Genomic DNA, 25,658 nt, shown 5'->3' with positions numbered 1-25,658 from the left:
AAAAAATTAATTTTCTTATAACCACAACAATCTTTTAAAGGGATGACTGTAAAACAAACAATATCCTCTCACTTGCTCAGGGCAGATTTACTTATGGAATAACATGTGGATTCAATACATACAGCAAATTCCCCCAACCAGACATTTTCCTGAGGGACTGGGAGAAAAAAATAAATATATATATACACACACTGCTGCATTTCTGAATTCTGATACGGCAAGCAAAGCAGAACAAAAATCATCTGTCAGTTCCACACAGCAGAGCCCAGTTCCCATATGCCACCCTTTCTCCAAGAAGAGGATTACTGTTTTAATATGCTGAGTTCACATCACCTATTCCACGCTCATTGGGCAAAACAAAACCAAAAAATCCATCTATATGAAAGAGTTAAACCTGATCCATGCATAGAGTCACAAAAATTGCCTTTGTGCAGGGAAATTATGTGGTGACCAGGGAAAAGCAGGTTTTCTTAGGCTACTAAGCAACGGTAACTGCAACTGCAGCTGCTGCTGCAGCCTCTGGCAAAACTTCTGCTTGCTACAAACCCCCCAGTGCCACTGTCTGACCAGTAGATCTGCACAGCCACACACCCACCGGCCCTCAGCCAATTCTAATTCTTTCCCAAATTATTTGATCCTGCTTTTGCAAGGGGTTTCAGTGATATAGCACAGGTCCCTGCTTCTGCGGTATGCTTTCTGTTCCCATGGAAGCTGTGAAACCACAGCCATTGCCTGTGTCCAGCACTCAGCAAAGCCTGCAGACTTTGCTGCAGAGGGAAGAGAGCACCTGGATAAAGAGATGATGACCTGCAGTCATGTTTTATACAGTGCAGCTTTGCCAACACACTAGACTATGCTGGAAAATAATTTCAGATCATGTTTTTAATAACTGTAGCAGCTCAGCTGCTGTCTGCCTGAGAAGTGGAAAGAAAGGTGCTTTCTTCACCTAAAGAAGCTCCACTGATAATACTTCTTTTGGGGGGGCAAGGTTTTGTGTCAAGCTGAGCTCTTAAAAATCATCTTGGAATCACCTGGGGCACTCACTGTTGGCCAAGTTTTCTTTATGTTGAAGGAAAAATACATCTCTTCTTAAAATCTTATTCCAGATGAGTCAGAAGAGGCCTATGCTTCAGATCTATAAATTTTATCTTTTAGTTCCCCAACTTCTTTAAATTTTTCCATGAACTCGATTGGTTTTACTGAAGCAAAGCATAAACAAACAGTTTTATGCTTTATGCCAACATGTTTCCATGACACTTTCCTATTACAGAGATTGCTTGAAGGTGGGTAAAAGAAGCTGTTGGCGTTAGTGCAGATCCTGTACATATGACTATCCTGCATATAGATAACAGGCATTCGTAAGTTATGCATCACCACGCTTTCTCGTAAGACTTTCTTGACTGAAATGGACAGGAGGCATTTTCTGAATTCTCATTTACACAAAAGCCATTTCACACCATTCTATTAAAGTTAAGGGAATTTAATAAGGATATAAATGTATCTTATACCCGTTCGAAGGCTGTTTATAGTTCTAGAGCACTCCAAAGAGCTTTTATGTAAACAGGAATCAATCCCATAATTTCTAATAACTAACTGTCAAAAGAGCTGAATGCAATAGCATTGGGGAACTTGCGTGTTTCCAGGTGTTAATATATAGACGAATCCCTCAGTCCAAAAGCCATATTATTATACCCAGCAAGGCATTTTTCTCTTTTTCCATCAATATTCATGTGCTTGAAAGAGGACACACAGGAACCCAAATGTCAGTCTTGAGAAGCAGAGAAGAAATATTCTTACTCCATTGTGTTAGTTCAGGACATAAGGTGCAAATGACTGCAGCCCTCTCTGGATACTGCCAGATGAAGAGAGATACAGAGCCTCCGCACAGAGTCTGTCAGGTGCTACACTCTGAGGCTCGGGCAGGTAAGGCAGAAGCTGGGAATGCATTGCTGGCAGCACAGCAAGGGTGAAATGATGAAGTGGCACCTTAGCTGCACCTTGGTCACTTACTCCTGAGAAAGCAGCTGCTATAGCTGTCTCAACGGGGAGCAAGTGAAAGCCCAGAGAGAAGGGTGGGAAATGCACCCTAGCCACGTCCATATTTGCCCATTGGTATCACTGTTAGACTAGTGTGAGGCAGACTTGCCACACTCTGGGACCCAGGCATTGCCAATCCCTTTCCCCCTCTATTTGAATAGATAAAGGGCAGAAGTTCTTGTCAAGGTCTGTCACTGCCAAAAAAGTAATTGCTTCATTTCAGCTAAATCACATATAACCTCTTTCCTAACTCCCTCTACCAGTCTATTCACAAAATAATGAGAAAAACAAACAAACAAAGAATTAACACAACTCTTCCTGGCCTTACAGCAGTCACACAAGTTGCATTGCATCCTTCCCACCAGATACTTATTGATAGTGAGAAGTCGTAGAATAGGGACTGGTTACTACCCTGTGTTTTACTGTACCTAACTATCACCGCTGCACTCTTAATTGGCCTTTAGGCAGTACAATAATAAAATACAACTAATAGTAGGGTTTTTGCCAGTTTCTGAAGTTATATCACGGTGGGAGTTTCTCAGTTCATTTTACCAGAGAAGCATCCTAACCTCCCTGTTCTTCCAGAACGAAGCAATCGTGTGAAACAGAGGCAACCAAAAGACTCTTGAGTAATTTTTAATGGTGTCTGCTAATGATTTTCAAGACAGACTCATGATTTCAGAACAAGCGAGGCTGATACACTAAATGCAACTCTAAGTGGCCATTGCTCATTAACCATTCTCCCCAATAATAGTTACATATTTGGCAGTAGCAAAGTCTTGCTATGGCTCCTCAACTGTTGCTATTTCACTTGGAATAACCTAGCAGCAAGGCTAACAAAAAAGGACTCTTTTTTACCTAAAGGCTAGACCACTGATGGGTAGGAACCACCAACAGATACCCCACACTGCCCAGAATAGTTTCCTGAAATTTATTGCTAATAGTTGGGCACAAACCTCCTCTGCTCACATCTCCTCTACTCCCAGAAACCCTCCTGGCCACCTCTGCTGCCTGTAGCCCCCCAACCTGCCCCTCACAGGAGTACCAATGAGTCCCCTGCAGCAGAAACCCTGGAAATCTTTCCTAACAGGATTAGGACAAGACTACGTGCTGGTATGGCAACACTTGCCACCTCTTGCAGCTCTGGCCGACTACAGATTTGCCTTCCACACCTGCCTGCAAGCACGGAGTACATTTTTGTTTTTACCCTCTTAAGAAACTTCTTTGCTTGTCTGTTCAGTGCAGAGCATGGACTGGCACATCCTCTGTGTGTAAATGAAAGGAGAACAGCTGGAAAAGAAAGGGGGCTAGTAAGAATCCTCACCCCCATTGCCATAGCACACCAGCTGCAGCTGCCAAATTACCAGCAACCATCTCATCAAGAACAACAGGTTATTTCCCATGTTCCCCTAAAAAAAGGAGGGACAGGAAATAAAGTATGACTGCTTGAGTCACACTTCTCTCCTTAAAGCTAAACACCACAATGCAAGAATAAGTTTACAAGCATAAGACAACCTTTGCAGACATTATTAGCGTGCTACAAAAGAATGAAAATGCTACCTCATACAGAGAACTCCTGCAGGCCTTAACCAGGGTACTTCTCATTGACATCGACAGGAGCTTGCCTGAGAAAAGGCTGCAAACTTTGATCCATAAGTAGGATCTCGAAATAACACACTTCACCATGGGAACGATTGTTCAGGTTAATTCTGTTCTCTTTAAGATTGGAGCAGGAACTGCACCAGATCCTTCACAGATCAGAGAAATCACATTTCTCAGTATTGCACGTGGGGTTAAAGAGCTCAGTTTTGCCCAGTCCCAGCCACACCACTGCCCCTGACTGGGGCTGGGGTGATCTGTCATTGGCAACTTGAGCTCAAAAAGAGTATACCTGCAAGAAAACATTGGCCACATAGGAATGGCATTCTCAAGGCCATTCTACTACTCCGTTTCAGAGAAAGACTTCCCAGAAACAAGATAAAAGCACCAAACTCCCCATGGACCGCCCTGTGCACCCTCATGCCCGCAGGGATCCCCCTCAGGCGTCTCAGTGTGCATTTACAAATCGCCTGCTGCAGCCAAAGTTTCATCCCCGGAGCTTCCCCTTCATCCCCGGTTGCTCCGACGCTCGGCAGAGCCCCGGCGCGAAGGAGTTAAGGCTGCCGGGACCCCCGCCGCCCGCACCCCCGCCGCCGAGCAGCCTCCTGACGTCAGCCCCGCGCACGGCGCAGGGCACGCGCAAGCGGGCGGCGGCGGCGGCCGGAGGAGACCCGCGGCGGGCGGCTGCCAGCGGCCGGGGGAGCGCCGGGCCGCCGCCCCGCAGCCCCCCGCCAGCATGTCCGCCAAGGAGCGGCAGAAGGGCAAAGTGACCAAGGACAGCGTCACCCTCCTGCCCTGCTTCTACTTCGTGGAGGTGAGTGGCGGTGTTCCCCCCCCGCCCTCGGGAGCGGCGGCGGGCGCGGTGAGCGGGGCGCCTCGGAGCCCCTCCGCGGGGAGGGAGCGCGCCTCGGCACTGGTTCCCCACTGCCTGATGCAAAATCCCTACGTGCCGCTTTGCCTTGGCGAAATCAGCATCGAAGCCCCCCATAAGAAGCAGACATAAATTAACCTCTTCCTTGCAGTCTTTTCAAGTGGGAATTATTTCTACGAATTATTCAGAAAATGAAAGCGTTGCTCAACTAAATCATGCTATGTGCACAGGAACCTCTCGGGAGGAAGACATGTTTCAAGAAGGGCTGGCTTCTAGGCAAATGCTGCTTGCGGTGCTTTGGCAGAATAAAAATCACGTTCATAAGGGAATGCTTAGGAAAATAGAAATGTTCTCAAAATGATAATCAGTGGTATGTTTTTACTGACTCCTGGATTACGTGCTTCCTCTAACAGAGCTAAAAGTGTCTGTTTTGAAAATGGAACGAGGTTCTCGGCACATCTTAAAGAGCAAAACCTGCTATGGCTGCTCCGCTGGTAGCAGGTGGAGTTGCAGAGGCACTCGCTGCTTGGTGTGTCGCTTGGAGGCATTCAGCCCCCCAGAAAGCACAGTCACGTATGTACTTGTATAAGATCACGAGTAGAAACAGTTTAGGCTTAAGGAGATTTGTGTGATGTGAATTTGTTTAATGGCACAGCAGTAAGTAAGTAAAAATGTTTTATGGATTGAGCAGTTTTTCAGGTGACCCCACTGACAGGGGAGTGACTGAGGCACTTTGAGGCACCACGTAACTTACTTCTGAGAGAGACAGTGAAAATAACATGAAGATCAAATATGAGATCAAATATGAGAAAGAACTTCTTTACGGTGAGGGTGACAGAGCACTGGAACAGGCTGCCCAGGGAGGTTGTGGAGTCCCCTTCTCTGGAGACTTGCAAGACCCGCCTGGATGCAGTCCTGAGTAATGTGCTCTGGGCAGTCCTGCGTTAGCAGGGGAGTTGGACTAGATGATCTCTAGAGGTCCCTTCCAACTCTGAAATTCCGTGATTCCGTGAACTTAATGGTAAAATATGGTGTAAGTTAACTGTAATTTGTATGCTAAATAAAGGCATAAAATTATATACAATACTTAATGTATAAAATATTAAAATATAAGCACTGGGTAAAATATAAAGCAAAAATTATTTTCTTTCAGGTGCACCTGAAGGACTTTGGAGGTTCTCTGGGAGGCAGAAGGGGTCAGGTTGAGAAAGGATTTTAGGTAATAGCAGAGTGTCTCTGTCCCTTGTGCTCCCTAAGCACCTGGACATGGTCAGGAGCTAACCCAAAGTAAGCTGCACCAACTGGAAAGTTTTGCAGAGGCTGGTTATATGGAACCATCAGATGCAGCCTATCAATGTAATCAGGCCTGCTCAAGAAAAGCCCTTTGATGGAAGGCACTTGCCATGTCATGTATCTTATGTTAGCCTTGTATAGGAGGGAGAGGTCAAGCTTGGAGAAGCCCCTAAAGACAGGTAGGGGCTTCCTCACTCTGTGCTATCTCTGGGAATCCAAAAAGGATGGGAGATTGCTGGACCTCAGCTTGGGCATAACTCTCTTGCAAGACATGATGTAGAGATCCTGCGAGACACTACAGAGCTGTGCTGTTTGGTGGGCTGTGCTTTGGCCTGCAGCAAGATGGGATGAAATACAGAGCAGCAGCACAAAATGTGTGCATGCTGCTCAAAAGAGTTGCCTTATATAATATTAATTGCATACTTATAGTTCCTTCAGAAGCTCCCTGTAGCTGTTAAAGGAATAAGGCAAAAGATTTTGCGAGCAATGAAGAACTTCAGCTGAGCTCTGTGTGCAGGTCCCACAAGAAGCAGGCGAGTTCTCCACTCTGGTGTGGGCTCCTAACACCTTCAGCAAGTCATTTACAAGCTAGATCTAAAAAGAGGTAGAGATGTCTTCAACACCCAGCTGCTCTGAGAGGGAGTTAGAATGGTCTCCTAATGAACTTTTAGGATTTCTATGTTAGTCACAGGAGCAGAGTCTAGAGCCTGCGCAAGCCCTTCTCCCCCAGGAGCGAGTGCTAATTATTGAACTGCAGACTTACGGCCCCTGTTGAACCAATGAACACATAGGTATTCCATACAAGTAAAACCAACATCAAGAGAAAAAACTGACTACAATACATCTGAGCCTAAACATTGATTAGGAAACTCTTTGGTGAGTTATTAGCCCTCTCCCATTACACAGCAGGAGGATCTGAAACCATTTCCCACATTTTAGTTGAGTACTCAAATCACTTGAGTGAAAGGGTGACAATTCATATCATATTTAGAAAGAAACACTTACCTTGTGCTACTGGTGTACACCCACCCTGCATTTACCCACACACGCGCTAATTCTGATCAGACTAATGAGAATGCCTTTCTAGAGCTCTGTAGCACAGGCAGGTGCCAGCACTTCAACAGCATCAGAAAAAGGAAATGATGGCTTAGATTCTTCCGCTGTGGTTGGCTCAAGGAGAGCCAAAGGTTTGAGTTGTTCCTCATAAAGAGGGATTTAATCAAAGATAATTTAATTGCAATGAGAAGTTTGCACATGTAAGGGACAGAGGAGTCACCCAGTGTGGATTTCCTTTGTAAGCAGGAGGTAAGTTCCTAATGCGATCCAACAGCCAACTGCTTAAAAACAAAACTTACCCAATTTAATTAAGGGTCTCTGATTTTTAAAGCTTTTAATTTCATGAATGGTGGTTGAATGGATGATGGGAAACAGGCTTTCAGCCTCTTTCCTCTGAATGCTGTCTATTCTTTTATGGGTTTTTTTCTTCTGCCACTCACTTTAATTTTCCCTGTCCCATGCATAGTCCCTCCCTACCCTGAATTGCAATAAAAAAAAGATAGCACATTAGGTTTGCACCTTCAAAGAAGAAAATTGGGGTTTTCTGTCATCCATTTTACATCAAGATTTAGGAGGTGTAGGCCAAAGGAAAAGCAGACTGTTTTGAAAATACATTACAAAAAAGTGCTGCTTTTTCTCTCAAACACTACACAAAAGGAAAGAGATGGAAAAAAGAATGTTGGGTCAAGGAGAAAGTCAAAATTCCAAAGAGATAGGAAAGGGATGCATTTATGTTACAGAAATAAAATATACAGTTAAAGAATGAAAAAAATATCTGTAACAACTTACATAATTCAGGCATGCAGAATGAGTAAAGACAGGTTCTCTACTTCAGAAGGACCTTACCTTTAGAAATAGCAGCAAACAAATACAGTTCTGACACTTAGGGTTTTCTGCTATTAATTTCCTTAAGAACGTGTTATGAATGAGACTTAACTCCTGTAAATGAATGTGTTTGCTGGCAGCAACTTTCAGGATTGGATAAAATATGATTACATAGAATGTATGTGGGCCAACTGATGGTTAACTTCAAAAGAAATACTCTGGGCCTGATGTTGGTTTCAGTCTAATTTAAGAATAATTCCAATTAGCAAATTTTACCAACAACAGAGTTAAAACATAAGACCAATATGCCCCTTTTAAGACTGTTGTTATCGCTACAGCTATTCTTCATTTGCACAGGAAAAGCAAAAGGGGAGTCAGGCTACAGCTTTGGAAGACAGAAATGAAAAGGCAGTAAAATGAAGAGATGGAACTTCTAAAAAATGTGGATGGCTCATTATCTAAAAACATCAGAGGCAAACAAATGTGTATTACGAAATAAATCTTAACACATTTTTAATTACCTGTTTTCAAGTTTCATGATTCATAACAGGAAATAACTTGATCATTTATCGTATGTATCATAAGAATGTTTTAGAGGTTATTTTAAAGCACTGGTAATACTTCTGCTTAGGAGAGCCTCTGATCAGGGGCTCCTGAGAGCTGAATAGTTTTAGATTGCCTTGTGCGCCACGCTCAGCTGAAGCACATGGTAATTGGCACTGCCAGGCAGTTTGGCCTGTTTCAGTCCTAATTATGCTTGTGGCATTTTAGGGTTCTGTAGACTGTATGGGTTATCTGAGCTTCATTTGCATAGCTGAGAAAGACAAAACTTGCCATGAAAATTCATAGTCCCTCTGGTCTAGGGGGAATTGGTTTTCATGGTAAAAAGTCTACATGCCTCTGGGAGACACTGAAAATTAGTATTCCCAGAATAAGTTTTGCTTTTTGTTAACTGACTTTCTTTTCAGCGTATGTCAGAGCACATCATAAGCGTATTCACTTACAGAAGAAATACAGATGTCTTGCATTTTAATATGAATCTGGAAAACTTCCAGGGTTATGTAGTTTCTGTTCCTGGCAGAATGGTCACACTTTAGAGGCAGGACAGACAGATACGTTTCTTCTTGATGAAGGAAAAAGACTGTCTTTCTCCATGCTATCCCGCTTCAAAAACTCCTGGTTTAAATTCTGGTTTTGCAGAAGTCGCTATGAATTTTGCCTTGAACTTCAGTGGCACTATTTCTTCATCCTGTGCAGGTGGTGTCAATCTGAATGACTTGATGCACTTATTCTCCAGCTACATTGTGTTCCTGTGGCACAGTCTTCCTCTGATGGATGCTTAACTTACATTGACTAAAATTGGAGATGTTTCAGACAATGTCCCTTGCACAGTTAATTTTTTTCCCTACATTGTCTTCTAGACTCTTGTGTATGATGCATGCATACAGATACAGGCACCTTCTTTTTGCGGAGCACAGTCAGGAGGCAATCATGCCAGAATTGTTTGGAAACACTTCTTTCAGTACTGGAAGACCACTTACTTTTCTTGTTCCCCAAAGGAGCTGGAGTTCTCACCAGCAGAAAGCACAGAGATCTGTTATCATTGTAGGACTCCAGATTGCAGAACGCAGGAGGTCGTCAGCTTCCATTGAAATAACTGCATGTAGAGAATGTTCACTGTCTCAGCACCTGATGCTTTATTTCCTTTTGTTTCTAACATACATGGACAGAGCTAGGTTTGAAACATCAAATGTTTGTACCCATCACTTGGTAGCTCAGTGCCACTTCTCAGTCACATCTGGAATTTTTTTTCAGCTATTCCACCATGCATGACCCACCACATTTAAATTATGCACTTTGTCACCTACCAGTCATGTACAGGTGTGACTGCAAAAGACATAAAAAGCCAAAGGAGTGCAGTGATTAGAATAAGAGTAGAGGGAGAATAGACTATAGGGCTAAATCTTTCTTCCTAAGAACAGGATGTTTTGGCCTAGTGTAAGAGTTAACTACACTGCTGTGTCTTAGAGGCAAAGCGTAGTCACATTTATCTCTAGATAGGTTTTCTGTTATGCTTAAATTAGCCTTGGGGGGGTGAACCAACAAAAAACCCCAACTGTAGAAGATGAAATTCTCCCCATACTGTGGAAGTAGCGTAATGCTTTCCAAATACGTTGCTTTTTCTCTCAAAAGAGTCAACCATGTGTGAGGGGAGAGGAAGAAGGAGAAATACACTTAACAGTCTGCTTATTGAGCTGACCTTGTCATGTGGCTGACTCACAGAGGATGGATGTCAGATTTGTTTGTAACAGTGCATTAGAGATCAGCATCCCCAAAATATTAAGAGGCTATCTGAGGCCTGAGGAGGCTGCTATGCATTCAAAGCAGCTATGTAATTCATTGGCCAAGTCATCAATGTTACGACCTCTACGTCACTTCTGTGCTTATAGATGAGCCATACAGCCTGCATACTACCAGCTTTGAGCTCTGATGAGTGTCAGGCCTGTGACAGGGCTGTCCTGGGAAAGAAAAATGCAAATGCCACATGTTAGATCTCCCTCTGTGCTTGGCTACTTGCTTGGCAAGTACAGAGTTTGAGCAGTTAATAGTGAAAGAAAGCCCTGCCCCCTTTTCAGTCCTACACTGTCCTAATATCCCAGTAGTAAAAGGAGGCCTGAAAATGTTAGAAATTAAAGGACATTCCTTTTTCCAAATGATTACCTCTTCCAAAAGTAGAAAGAAATTACACCCCTCTCTGGGATTTTCTTCTATAATTGTTAAAGATCTGTTACTCTGCAGCCAAAATTAATAAAGAACAGCCTGTTGTGGAACCTCATGTACACAGGAGCTGAGCTGTTTCAAACGCTGAATCTTGACTGATGATGTTGTCACTTAAAAGTTCAATTTATGGGGAGTTCAGATGTGGCAAAACAGCGTGGGAGTAAGCCACTGGAGACGGGCTGGCACCCACAGAATTTTATTTTTTTTTATGTATGTCAACCAGTGTGTTTTAGAGAGTAGAATGAATTGTAGTACTGTGTAGGGATTGGCAGCTTTGTCCCCTAGAGATGGGGTTTTCAAGGAAACTTCTAGCTGAAGTTTGGTAACACTCTGACCCGAAAACAACCGCCTTTTTTTGAAGTGTTGCTGTTCTTGATTTACCATAACCTTGTAGCAGGAGCATAAAAGAAGTTTCATAATCAACAGTATATGTAATATCCTAAATCTCATTGTTTGTAGTTATTCATTGGTTGTAACTAATCATTAATTTCATCAATAATAATAATTAATCATAATTAATATAATGAATCATCAATTACGTTTGAAGTCACAGTGGATGGAAATGCATTCATGGTGGTTTTTGTGTTGTAAAATTTCTGCCTAAGGATTTGCTTTCTATTTAAGCACATATACTTAATTAAATTGAAATATTTTAAAGGTGTTTTTGGATTATTCCTGTATGAGAATATTTTTGTTAAACAATTTTTGTCACTTTCTCTCTGTGTAATGGCTGCTTCATGTACATTTATAAAAAAAGAGAAAGAAGCACTTTTTAGGATTATCATGCATTCAGCATGACTTTAAGATTTCTGAAATAACTAGGAATTTTATCACTGATGTATCACCTCTATTTTTGGTCTTACACATACTGAGAGGTTTTCTATTAAGATTTGGCAAAAGATCAAGAGGTTTGAGGAGTTGCACAAAGATATCTGTTGTATTTCTAAAGCTAGACTCTAATTGGCAGTCACTGAACAATTCAATTAAACTCTGAAATCAATGCTGGAAATAAGGATAATTTAATAATAATAATCTCAATGATACCTGAGATTTGAAATTAAACTGTGAGTTGAAATTAAATCCAATAGTGTTAAATCTAGGAGGAGAAAGACCATCGTATCATGTCACTCCAATTAGTTTCCACAAAACTTAGACAATGGTGAGGTAAAACTCCTTTAGAGAAAAGACCGGTCCCTTACAGCTTTGGGCCGGATGAAATCCAGATCCAAAACACGGACAAGATGCGTCAAAAACTTGAGTTCAGAGAGCTTTATACAGATGCAAATTTTAAACTTCTGAAAAGCCTGAACACCCTCTCTTGTAAGCCTGAGGCATTTCAGATTTGAGTTTAGAACATAAAAAAATCTATCAGGTCAAGCAAGTTGCCTGCTCTTAAGCCATCCTGTGCTTAGTACCATCTCTTCAAAAGTCCTCATGACAGTCCTGTTTGCAATGCATTTGAGCTTGTGCTTGGTCTTAATCCCAGCCCTGCACAGCAGTCTGACTGATGGTGAAGGTACTGCACTCCTGTACCTGAGCAGAAGCCATGGTGAGGAGCCCATCAGTTCTCAAAAACAAGAGAAAATGGCAGAATTTGGGCTGATACCATTTTTTCTTCCTTACCTATTTCTGGAAGGTATTCAGTCATAGTCATGACCTCAGTATTCATTCCTGTCTGGATAAAAGAGACCTGTCCTCCATCCGTTCTCTCCTCCTGTCTTTTGTGAATCTCACAGCAAAGTACAACAGGACAACAGCCAGGGCGGTTGAAAGCTGCAATTGCTGTTAGTAGTGGGCTAAGAATAGGAATACCTTGTCTCCTCCAACCCACCGCAGCCCTTTTTTTTGTCTCATCCATCTGTTGTTGCCTTGTCATTTAGACCATGAATTCTCTGGCACAAAGACTGACATTTAGGATACATTTTAATAGAATCTTCCACAATGCTACAGCCTGGCAGTGCTAACACAACATAGTTATTAAATAGACCATCCTTCTCCCAAGCACTTAGCTGGTATTTTTTCCATGACGACAAACCAGTGGCATCCATTAGCTATCTTTCTGAGGCAATCCTGTTTATTTACTTGATTGCTTACAAAGATTCCCCAATTCCCAGAAAATAAGAGAAACACCAGGATGCAGCTCCTGTGTTCAGGAACTTCTTGCTTGCTGTGGAAGGGCTGCAGAACGACCTAAGGATCTAAGAATTTATTGGCCATCCAAGTGTAAAAATTATTTACGAAATATAAAAGGTCCAAATAGCGTATCAGGCATCCCTTAATCCCTTTTCACAGGTGGGCTAGTCATATTATCTTTATTCTGCATCTGGCTAATCATGTCTTGACTTCCTTGGAGAGCTACATACATACTGCTTCTCTGTTTTCTGCCTATCTTTTATACACGCAGGTAAAACTAATCAATTCCACAGCCTTTGTATTTAGATCCAGTCTCAAGAAAAATCACTCAAGTCATTCTGGCCAGCACACTGAGCCGTGACTTCAATATATTTAACTGTAATTACAAGAGACGCATTTCATTTTTCCCCCCACTTAGCCTGACTGAAATGTAACCCAGGCTAATCACTTTTGTAAACCATATTTAAAGAGTGTCTGCTGGTAACTGCCCAAACAGCCTAATAGAACAGTACCACAGGATCTGGATATGAGTTCACAATAAGGAGAAATGCCTGTAGCGCATTTTAGCAAAGCAAGGAGAGGTCACATAACTGCAACCTACAAAACGGGTTCATAGAATCATAGGATGGTTTAGGTTGGAAGGGACTTTAAAGATCATCTAGTTCCAATGCCCCTGGCCATGGGCAGGGACACCTCCCACAGGATCAGGCTGCTAAATGCCCCATCCAGCCTGGCCTTGAACACTTCCAGGGATGGGGCATCCACAACTTCTCTGGACAACCTGTTCATGCCGTTGCGTATGTGACACGCTCATAAAGCCCATGGATTTTAAGATGTTATTCTCCTGAAGGTAAATATGGACTCTCTGCTTAGTTAAGTGCTGTCACAAGAGTTAGATATATACCAGTGTACAGTTTTAGAGAAAGGGAATTTAGAGAAGTTACTACTTCCCAGAGAGTTTTGAATTATGTATGTATCCAGTTGCGTAGTCTTTCAAGGTAAGAGAGAAATGGGGGGGGGGGGGGCGGGGCAGAAATAAGTGTGTGCTTATTTGTTGCTTTTCTTTTTGGTTTGAGCCTCACTGTCTCCATAGTGTCATTTAGGAAACCATCAATAATATCCGATTGCTACTGACTTGCCTGTAACACTTGCAGAGAGAATGTCATTTTAGTGAAGCTTTGATTGTTTGCAAATTCTCTAAGGAGAGGGAGCACCCTGAATTTGAAATTTAGAGGTCTGCAGAGACCCTGTGGAATAGTAAAGTTAAAGGTACTACATTTTAACTCAAGAGCAAGAAGTTTAGTGTTTCTTTCAAAGCAACAGGGTTTGTGCCTGGTGGAAGGCCGGAGACAAAAGTCAGCGCCCCAGATGCTGACCTGTCCAAAGGACAACCTTGTGCTATTTATGGTTCAATCCACTCCAATAAGACTTTCCTCCTAAGGCGTGGCCTTCCACTGCCCCATTTCCAAGACCTCTGCTGTCATACCAGACCTGTATTCCTGCATTACAGATGGCACAATACAGGGTAAGAGATGGGGCGTATGCTGGTACTGGAGACCTTAAGGCTATAAACAACTCGCCCAATGGTCAGATAAAGAAATGCAGAACTGCAGCTCGCAAAACTGATTTTAGGGGTAAAAAAGAGTACAAAGAACAAGTATCCAATATACGTAAACTATGCCACATATAGTAAATTGGAATATAATGTGAAAAGACAGACCAAAAGAGAAAGAGGAGGGTGTAAAAGCATATTAGCGAACACAAAAATGAACCCAAGTGGTTCCTACAGTGAGGAAGAATTGCCATCAACATCATACTGGTCCTGACAAAGGATTTGGGATGCGCTCTTTTTATACAGAATAACTAGTTGTTACTACTAGATATATATATGTAAAAATCATGCAGTGTTGTACCACACAAAGATATGTGAAAGTAAAACAAACTAGGCATAGCCTAATTTCTCAGGTCATTAGAAAAACTGCTGTTACAATTAAACCAAATAAAAACAAAGTTCCAGGCAGCTCAAGACAAGTACAGACAAAGCACGTTTGACAAGCCCCAGTCCTGAGTCCTTGCAAACTCAGTAAAAAATCTTGTGGCTTGTTAGTAGCAATGACAACACTGTATTTAGCGGGCTACAGCTCTACAGGTTCCTCATTTCATGCATTTGAAGCCATGGAAAATTAATTATAGGGTAATTTAACAGAAGTGTTTCCATCTACTTTGGGGTGCCCCAGCAAGTTTGGGCCTGGTGGCTAAGAGATAGCCAACTTGTGGGGTTTGGGCAGGACCAGCATGGGTTCCATGCATAGGTTATATCATATGACCAGCAACAAATGGGGCTGTCACTGTGGGTCCTGGATAATCTTAATCCTCACAAGTAAACCAGGAGCACCTCAAAACAGCCTCAGGAGTAATCACATGATGTCCCACAGAAGTGCGCAACCTGAACAGCTGTCTCCTGCCTCTGAACTCCTCTCACAACCATCTCTTCTTTCATTTCTGTGCAATATATGACAATACGTGTTGTGGCTCTTGTCCAGGAGGAAGATTTGTTACATATCCCATCAGTTCAGAGAGGTTATTGTGCTATTGAATGCTCTTTTGGTTTGGCCTGCACTATGTAACAAACAGGAGGTTTTCACCTTTTATTTTTCTTCTTACAAGATATCTAGGTATTTACATCCTTGTTGAGCTCTTGGGAATGGAGATCATCTTTTCTCATGCTTCCTAGCTCAATACAGCAAAATCTTTTTAAATATGAATAACATTAATTATTATTAATAGCAAAGTCCTATGGCTTAATAAAGGCTCTTAACTTACAGTTTAAGAAAACAAAAGGATGAAAAAGAAAAAAATCTTTTAAAAAAAAAATAAATTAACCCCAAATCAAACCTTTTCGGCAGCTATGCTGATTATGGTCCTGACTTTAAGACTCTGAGACAAACAGAGGTTGATCACTTGGGTAAAACTCTACATTTAGAGGTCTAAATTACAAGCTGAAGAGGGATCTCTTTCCATTAGCCAACCAAGGAGGTAAGAGTATAAAGACTTATTAGTCGAGATATGTGAACTGAGGTTGGGGTTTTTATTATTCTAATTAGGAACAGGAAAATTCCTATTCTATTTTGTAATTAAAACAATACACATTCTACCATCTAATTATATTTGACATTTTCAAGGTGTTGGGAGCTGAAGTCTACAATTACAGAACTACTGCTGCCTTAAGCAGAACACTCCATAAATATTCATATATTAAATAGCCAGTTATACTGTTTAGAAGATTTTAGAAACGTTTGCCTTTTTTTTAGAAACATTAGACTTTTAGAAGACGCATTTTATATTTGTATTTTTAAAAAGATAGGAAGAAAAATGTCCTGTGGGATCTGACATACTGTATATAGCAAATTGACTACAAACCTATTCATTAGTATTATAAGCAGTCACGTTGGAGATTCACAGGGTTTAGAATTATTTCTTTTCTTTTAGCAGAATGGATAATTACAGTCAGAAATAATATGGGAGTCCTGTAGTGAAGTCATAAGACAGTGAAATGCAATTCTTACGATTCCTTGATTTTGTAATTAACAATAAAATTATAACTTACATACAGTAGTTTAAAAAAAAAGTTAACCACATCTTTTATTTTAGTGTCTCACAATAAAATATAGCTTCATATATCACCTATTTTTGATAGTTCAGTATTGCCATTTGAAACAGTTGCCTGCCTAAGAATGCCATAATCAAAGTAGAGGTGGACCTGTGGGTAATGCAGAGCCTATTGTTCAAGGAGAGGCTTTCCTTTTCTTGACATTTGAGAAATGGAAAAATACACAATGAAGATGAAACTCTGAGTGCCCGGTGTTCCATGAGTCTGCCTGCTCTGTGTTCCTATTCTAGGAAATGAACCTTTGGGGACATCTAGATAAAAGGGCATAATTTCTGAAAAGAAGGGTAATGGGGACTTTGCCTATTTTGTCCATTTAGTTCATTGTTATAGGTTTGTGTCCTGTTATAAGATGCTTTGCCCTATGGGACCTAGATCCTGGCTAAGTCATTAGGTATGACTTTCAAGTAGTTAATAATAAAAGACATTGCAAATGTTTCAAGAGTTAAATGCTGTGCAGAAGTGGAGTTGCAACATGTGTGAGTTCAAATGCTGTCCAGAATTTTGGTGACCAAGCAAGAGCAGCATAGACTCAGCGCAAGCTCCCCGCACACCAGGGCAGCATGCACTGTGCCAGCCTTCTGGTCAGGAGGCCCCTTATCCCAAACAACTCCACAGTCTCTGTGCAGGCAGGTGTGGAACGAAGGGCACCCAGTACTACAACAATCTCAATTATTCCCAAAGTATGAAGACTTTAGGGAAGTCCTTTTTCACCCCTGCACATCTCTATAATGACTAGAAACAGTCTAGCCCACGTTGACTAATCATGCATGCTTGCATTATGGTCAATCAGGGACTGCATCCAGTAGGAAGTGAGAAGTGGTATTATATAATGCATCCAGCTAAAGAATTGGGCTTCTTCCTGTGATGGGCAGGAAGCAGGACCCAATTCAATTACATTGTATATAATTATTCCATACATATTATATGTCATATTATATAATAGTTGTATTATATATTATGTATTCACATAATATGTATTACATATTGTATATGTTATATGCTATACGTAATATGTATGTGTAATATAGCATGTGAGTGCAGATATACATGTATGTTTGGGTTTTATATATATATACACACACACTACTTGCTGAAGCAAACTTAATAGATGCCTGGTGTTATTTTTGTAATGCTCATAGCACTCAGGGATGCCAATACAGATTCCCTCCCTTTCTACACAATCACAGTCTTTATACTGTGCAACATTACAATGCAAGCAACTTTTAAACTCAGACAACCAGACAGGCAGAATTCCTCCATTCTCCACCTTCTGCAGATTTTGCTTAGAACACTTTGAAGATACAACTCACCCTTTTCAAATCTGTCCTTCAGCACATCAAAGATAAGCTGTTCTTTTCAAACAAAACCTAAGCTGTATTAAAAAATGTTTCAGTGAAATTTAGCTAGAACCCTCCTTCTTTAACCACCCAGAATTACATTTTATGCACAAAAAGTCTGCATTTTAAAAGCCCAGTGTTTAAAAATCTGAAAATGGCCAGTTAATGCAAGAAACCGTTGTCCCTCTGCCATATATAGCAGGTTTTATTCATCATTTTTTCAATATACATGTTTATCCAGTTTTACCTCTGCTTTTTTATTCCATTGTAGAATGGGATGAATGACATTGATGTTAATCAATCAATTATTTTTGTAAATGTGTACTGAACGTTGCAAGAGTAATATAATCTAAGTATGCCCAAAATTATGTTAGGAGAATCCCTTTTCCTCATAATGTTAGGTGCTTGATGTAAAAGAGGCGGGTTTTTTCTCAAGAGATGTGATACAGACTTATCAGATTTTTAGGATTTTATCTAAGTGAATCTTATTTAGTAGTTGCAAAATTTTACTTTTCAGCTGCAGCTAGGAGTGAGGAAAAGTTAATGTGAGCGCCATCTTACAAACAAAAAAGAAAAGGAAGAAGATAGGCAGTTCATGTCATATCATCCTGAGGTACCTTCATTGCGGTAGAGACACGGGGAAGGAGTCGTTGCATCTCAGGGAAGGAGCAGGCAGTTGTTCTGATGTTGCCTTGTTCAGTGAGGACTCTGGGAAATAACAAACAAAAAATGTTCTGAGCATTTACTAGAAGGATACAGAGAATAATCACATGCTGCTGGTCACCTCTGAATGCCCCAATGCCCGCCCACCCTGGGGGGAGGGCTGCTCTCTCTGTTCACTTATAAACCAACAGCTTCAAAATGCCTTTTTGCTTTTTCATCTCTGGAACAACTTCCTCCCACAGAGGCGTACTGGTTGAATCCGTGTTTTCAGGAGCTGGTGGCAAGCTGGGGTGAATTTATCCCCAGAGGGGCCAACTTCACTCTTACTAAATTACTGGAAGTAATTGCAAAGGCTAAAATCGCTAAATAGCTAGAGGATAAAAGAATTGTGAACCACAGTCATCATAGTTCTAAACAGACTGAGACTTGCCAAAGTTAATTGCTTTTTTCATAGAATTACATAATGAATGTGCAAAGGCAGAACTGTATTATCACATATTTAGATTCTAGGGAAGCAGTGGATACTGGTTTTCATTAACTGTTAATGCAAACTGGCTTTGATATAAACACTGTCATGTACATGACAGAGTTGCTAAAGGACCAAAAAAGGTGATGATGAACAGCAGCACGCTGAGGCTCCACATGGGAGACTGCAGTCCTGGTTCTTCCTTTTAAAAAAAAAAAAATAAATCAAAGTTTGTCTATTAATCATTCATAGATGAAAAGGCTAAATTATGTGGGCTGAAGATTGGATTGGGTGTTTTGACTAGTTTGGTAGACAGCAGGGTTATTTGATATCAACTGAATAGTATCGTATCTCTAGAGAATTAATTATTTAAAGATGGTAAAATGGATATGACAAGGAGCAGTGAAATGTAAATAGCAAACATCACAGAGATTTATTAACAGACTATGTTGTCGTTGCAAAAGCATTGCTATTCCATTTCCAAACAGTAATTTGTTGCTTTCTTCTCTTCTAGTTGCCCATATTGGCATCTTCTGTTGTTAGTCTCTATTTTCTTGAACTTACTGATGTCTTCAAGCCAGTTCACTCTGGATTTAATTGCTATGACAAGAGTCTGAGTATGCCATACATTGAGCCTACACAAGAGTCTGTTCCCTTCTTGATGTTGCTTAGTCTAGTTTTTGCTGGACCATCAATTACGGTAAGTTTGAGGTGCTACTGTCACCTATTAAAGATTTTGAACAGAGTTTCAGTTGGCATAAAGAAAATTGCTCGTTTGGTTTCATTTAGGCTGCAGAGTGTCATCCAGTCTAATTACTTTAGGATTTTAAATTCATCTTTTATTCTTCTATAACAGAAAGACACACTCCTTACAACATTCCCTGTAGCACTTCATCTACTTGCACTATCCTGATTGTGGGCATTAATGTTAAGAAACAGCATCTACAGTTGGGTGAGAATAGCTTGAATCATTCTGTTATGCTGCACAAATATTTGAACTTTTACAGATAGGACATCTCCCTACTCTGACCTACACCAAAATTTCAAGATTTTGTTGGAAATGGAAGCCTTCATTTGCAGTCCTGAACATGCCACTTTTGTTAGAACTAGCTTTACTCAGTGAGAGGGTATATCAGTTGTGTCAGTGAAATCAATTACTTTCCCAAATAGCACTGGGACTCCTCTAAATTGTGAGTTAGTCATTAAGAGCAGGAAAAAGGAGGCTGGTTTAACCATTCACCCAAAGGGAGGAGACGATTGCAGCAGAACAGAGATATCCTGTCAGAATATGAGCAGTTTGGTCACTATTTGTGATGGTTTAACCCCAGCTGGCAACTACAACCATGCAGCTGCTTGCTCACTGTCTCCCCCTTCCCCCCCCAGAAGGGTGGGGAGAAGAGGGGAAAAAAAGAAAGGGAAAGGGAAAAAAAAAAACCCTCATGGGTTAAGTTAAAGATAGTTTAATAAAAACAATAACAGAAAAGGAAAAATAACAACAATAATAATAATGACATGGTTCATTCTGACCGCCCAGTGAATTGACACTGTCCAGAGCAGTGATTGCGGATTCCCACCCCCCAGCTAACCCCATTTATGTACTGAGGATGACGTTTATGGTATGGAATAGTTCATTGGCCATTCCATTGTTCTGTCTATGCTTCTATGGTAAGCTGAAAAAAAAAAGTCCTTGAGTAGTGTAAACATCACTTAGAAACAACTAAAACCAATAGGTATTATTGACATTTCTTTCACAGCAATCACTAGAAAGAAAATTGGCTCTTTCCCAGCTGAAATCAGGGCACAATTTTATATAAAAAAAATTCAAATTGTTTGATACAGGTGAGTGTTGTCCCTGCTGTAATTGCTGTGTCAAATTCAAATGAAATCTAAAGACTTCACCTTTACATATATATATATACACACATATATATACACACACACATATATATATACACACACACACACATAGACTAGAGGGAATAGGCAGCTCAGATAGGAGCCTTATTCTCGCACCACTCCTGTTTGGCAAATGGTGAGAGAAATTCACCTTGAGTGGGTGATTCCATGCACCTAAAACGCTGAATGAACCTTCTGAAAGGGTCTCTTCGCTCCCTTGACAGCACTGACTGCGCATCTGGGTTAGGTACTTCTCTAAGGCCAGCTGCAAACATGTCTCTGCTGCCAGCTCCTCTGAATTCCCTTAAATTCAATCAGTTCATTCCTTTTATAGCCAATTTGCAATTACAAAATGTATAAAATGTGATGCCAATATAAAAATCATCAAGTGCTGTTCTCTCTTTGCTCTCCAGGATGGTTTTTGTTTATTTCTCTTTTTTTTTAAACTGAACTATTCTTACTCGTTTTCATTGCTTTAGAAACCATTTTTGAAGGATTTTGCACAACCATCAGCCTGAAAATTGTACTCATTTAGGAACTGGGAGCTAAGACTCTCAATGTTGCTGGTGCAGACACTTGCAGCAAACACCAAATGCTGTGGTAAAACCAAAAGTTGTTGGTATTGCAGTTTGGCTGGGTTTCCTAAGTTTAGACAGTGTTTCTGATAGCAACAAACTGGACTTTGCCGAAATGACCGTAGAAGGAACTATGTAGGCTCACTTGGGCCACAGTAAAGGGGTAAAAGCTGATTTTTACTTCAGAGTTCACATCAAGCCTAGGTAATATCAAACACTTCCAACTGAAAGATGCCCATTTCATTAAGGAGTGTTTATTAAGGGCTTTGATTACAGGTAAATTATTTCAGCATTGCATGAAATTTTGCAATAGAAAATGTTATTCTAGTTTGAATCATTTTCCTACCAGCAGTACGGACAACTAACCAAAACCATGCCATGTAAGGAACTCAACCCACCCTTGAGCATGCCTACCAAACATAAGATCAGTAAAGAAAGTAAATCCTGAAGCTTCAAAGTACATCTGCTTAAAAGCTGCAAGCCTTAGGAAGGTGTAGTTCATTTGTATTATTAGTGTGAGCATGAATGTGATGCTTGCATTAGATGGAGAATGGGCTCTGATAGCACGAAATACACAACTTCCTGTAATAAAACACATTGAAGATGGTGTAGAGCATCGGCTCGTTATTATTCAGTACCACTTCTGAGGTACTGAGGTATTTACCACTTCTGAGGTACTGAGGTATTTACCACCACTGAGGTAAAAAACTAGAGGGTTTTTTGTCCAATTCTTCCTTTTTTCTTTGGAAAAATAGGCCAATGAAGCTTAATGCAAAAAGATCACAATTGCGCCATTGTCATCTTGTAGAGTTTAGCATTTTATAACTTAGTTTTCATTAACATTTCAATGAATTACATGCTTTATCAAAATCTGTAAAATACAGAAAAGAAAGCATGAGCTATGTGAGTAATTGAGGATCTCCAGTAACATAGCATATGCTAGCCCCTGTCTGCAGTTCAGGTACTTACTGCAGTATGAGACAGAAGGTCATCAAAACTCAATAAAATGCAGCTGTGATTAAGTCACATTTTAAATATTACCAAAGAGTGTAAATAAGAACAAATTAAAAAAAAAGGCGGAGAGGGGAGGAAAGACAAGCAAATTCCAGTCTCAATCCCCCTACCTTTTGTAATTTATTTTACCAAGCCATTATTAGAGAAGGATCTGTGTGGATTTGGGGCTTTATGTTTGTTGGTTTTTTCTTTGGGTTTTTTTGCTCATTATTAGTGAGCAGCAACTGCTTTTAACCACGTCTGTTCTGTAGCCCTGAAGTGCTACAGAAAGTTACTACCCATCTGATTAGCATATGTCTTACAGCTTGTGGCATATGTGAAATTTTCTGTATGTATTCATAAACCACGTGAGACTTCAGTGTGGAACAACTGGACTTGTATGAAATTACCAACATGGGTACTTTATGTCTGGAATATAGATATACCTGAATTGCAGTATGATTTCTATTTGCTTCAAAGAACTCTGAATCTTATCCTCTGACATATTTTCTCTCTAGCTATTAATTCAAAAATGTTAGGACCAGTTATTTAATCATATCAGTGTAGGTTCAAACCCTTATCAGCCACTGACTAAAAACCTACTTAAAGGTAACAATGTGCTTTCTAACAGAGATCACCAGGAAATTAGATCACATTGATTTGGGAAATCAATTCGCAAGGAGAGAAATTTACTGCTGGCAGTTTCAGTCCCACTGCCTCCTCTACTGTGAGAGTTTGTTTCCTTGGAAATACCAGCCTCTGAATTTTCCTTGACGTAGGCCTTGCTGTTTCCCAATTTTCTCCTCTATCACACAAGTTAGTCCATCTCTCTGGTGTTTTTCCCTGTGCCAGACGTTCCCTAGAGCTTGGCTAAAAACTATTGAGAGTTGTCTGTTTTTTAAGTTTGAAATACTACTGATTTCTCCAGGAGGTTTCAGCTGTAAATTGATCAAATGGAGACAGATAACAGTGACCATAGTTCTCATCTAATTAAAATTTGTTAAATAACACCACTGACTTTTCCATGTAATGAGATAACCTTCACTACTTCATTTTTTCTGGAAAAGAAGGGGCATTTCAATTTATTAAATTCTTGTCTAAATAAGAGTTAGACTAAGTTTGTTCATTGTATCTCCCTTCTCCTATGGTGACGGGTCTTAGCATGCACAAACTTCAATGGTTAATTACAGCAGATTCAGCATAACTCAGATGCTTCAGCATCTCATTGCATTGTAAGCTTTGTGCATTGCATATATTAGTTTTCAATGCATCTGTGGATAGACGAGGTGAATCTCCTCTTAGTGGTAAGTGCCTCATTAATTTCAATATTTCAACACAACTCTTATTCTGAACTCTGTACAAGCCCTGTACAGATTTCCAAGTTGTTGCACTATTTAACAAAGAAAACAATCAAACCTGAGACTGTAAATATATAAATGGATCTAGATTTTCCAGCAAGTAGCATCATTTTTCATTTATATTCTTCTCTTTATTTTTATTATAAACTCTTATCTGGGGCTTCAGTCATAATCTGTTTTGCTCGGTACATTCAGAGGGACCATAAGGACAGAACTTTTTCTACTGCTGTGGATCTGGTTAAAACCCAAGCCAAATTAAACAAACACAGGAGAGCAGGCTGCAGCGTAATTAGAAGCTGTTAGGGATTGCTAGGCTTGAGGCCAAGACTGAGTGCTAAAACCACCTCAGGAGCACTAAGATATTGCAGTGGCTCTGGGTTATTTTAGAGGCAAGATTTTCTAATTATTACTTTCTTATTGTAGAAACATCAAATTTCATCTGTGGATCAAGACCCCGATTCCACAGAGCACTGCATACTGTATGCCACTTGCATTTTAATTTCAGTGCCACCTTCTTGCCTGCCCTCATCAGGCTAAGTTGCATTACTGAATGTTTACATATTGATACAAATCTTTTAAAGGATGGATGGCAGTGGATGACAATGGTCGTGGTATAGTTATATTTCAGCCCTTTGAATTCAATCAATATCTTCTGAGTAACTGCTACATTTAATTTAACAGCTCCTTTGTCATTGCAGATAATGATAGGAGAAGGAATTCTCTACTGTTGCCTGTCCAAAAGAAGAAATGGGATTGGAACAGAGGCCAATATTAATGCAGGAGGATGCAACTTCAATTCTTTTCTTAGAAGAGCTGTCAGATTTGTTGGTGGGTTTCAAATGTTAGTCACAAAGAAGAGCTTTCCATATACATTCTGTTTTCACCATGTAGATTTCCTTCTCTGAAACAGCCTTTCAGAACAGTGCAGGGCTGTCACTAGCATAGATCTTCTGCCAGAAAATGTGAGAAGAAACTGTCAAATGGAGCGACAGAGTAGCCCTGTACTCAGTAATGCAGCATCTACACTCTCCATTTTCCTTTTCCTCTCCTGTACCATTGTCAGTGTTTCTAGAAGAATAATTTGTTTTTCCTTCTCTGCCCACCTTGAGCTGGCTTCCTTTTAATGGTTTCAGTGTATAGTTTCCCCTGCCTGTCTTCAGTGCATGATAAGGATTCAACCCACCTGACACAGTATTCAGTATGACAGTAAAAACTTGTCAGAAACTGTCAGTACATTTGACATCCTTTTTCTGGGATATGTTTATCTACCTCTTGAAAAAGGGATAGAATCTGGCAACCTAATGATAGAGAGGAACATGTTGAATTGGTTTAATTTGTTTTAATTGTCATTTATGAAAACTGAACTCGAAAAGGCAACTGGACTTTGTTCCCCTTCTTACAGCTTTGTTCCCCTTCTTACAGTTAATTTATTCTACCAGTGAGTGGCTAAAGGAAAGGTTTTCTCTGTTCCAGAAGTCTCTCACTAGAGAGGCCAGCCTAGGCAAAGACAACTTGCAGGACAGCAGACTGAAAACCTGGTAGGAGGACTATGCAGTAGGTTTCTGTAGTCTGGCAAGCAGGCAGGTAATGACAGGAGAGGTTATAGTCTATGACCAGTAAAGCATCCTCTCAAGAGCAGCAGTGAGGAAGTGAGCAGAAGGGATGGTAGATTATAATATCAGCAGGGAGGACTGTAAAGATACCTCATGCTCTCCTCTCTCCTCCTGTACGGCATCCCATTCCATCACCAAAAAAGATAAGCTCAAAGATGCATGAATTTCACTCTTGATTCATACTCTGGATTTGCAGTTTCTTTCATATTTTTATGACTTCAGCATTCTTTCAATTTTAAGATGAAAAATAAATTTATTTATATGAATACAAATAGGGAATTAGAGGTAAATCTTTAGGGGTCAAGCAGTTGAAAATGCTCAGTAAAACAAGTGAATTTATTGCAAGTGCCTTGTGAATTTGGCATTATTAACCAGACAGAAACATTGATCAATTACCAAAAAGACTTAAATATTTTGACTTGTGGAAAGGACTCAGTACTCAAGAAATATCAGAGGTGTGAAGGTAACCAAACTTATTGCCAGCTGATGAGT

General features: G+C 40.4%; 1 protein-coding gene across 4 annotated transcripts in view; it reads left to right on the top strand.

The window, feature by feature from the left end:
- Positions 1-4,257: 4,257 nt before the first annotated feature.
- PLPPR4 (phospholipid phosphatase related 4) overlaps positions 4,258-25,658 on the top strand; it is a 35,287-nt gene continuing 13,886 nt past the window's right edge. Inside the window, exons 1-4 of one of the 4 annotated variants that reach the window (XM_074598250.1) lie at positions 5,023-5,080; positions 5,661-5,726; positions 19,246-19,431; positions 24,252-24,394. In XM_074598250.1, the coding sequence (XP_074454351.1) occupies positions 24,301-24,394 (94 nt within the window). In that variant the 5' untranslated portion in view covers positions 5,023-5,080; positions 5,661-5,726; positions 19,246-19,431; positions 24,252-24,300. Of the gene's footprint in view, positions 4,451-5,022; positions 5,081-5,660; positions 5,727-19,245; positions 19,432-24,251; positions 24,395-25,658 lie in introns of those variants that run through there. The other 3 variants (XM_074598248.1, XM_074598247.1, XM_074598249.1) reach the window with 3 other exon arrangements.

Source organism: Larus michahellis, chromosome 8 (genome assembly GCF_964199755.1).
Source record: "Larus michahellis chromosome 8, bLarMic1.1, whole genome shotgun sequence".
Classification (NCBI taxonomy): Eukaryota; Metazoa; Chordata; class Aves; order Charadriiformes; family Laridae; genus Larus; species Larus michahellis.
The sequence above is the reverse complement of the archived record's forward strand: the minus strand, read 5'-3'. Positions and strand labels throughout refer to the sequence as shown.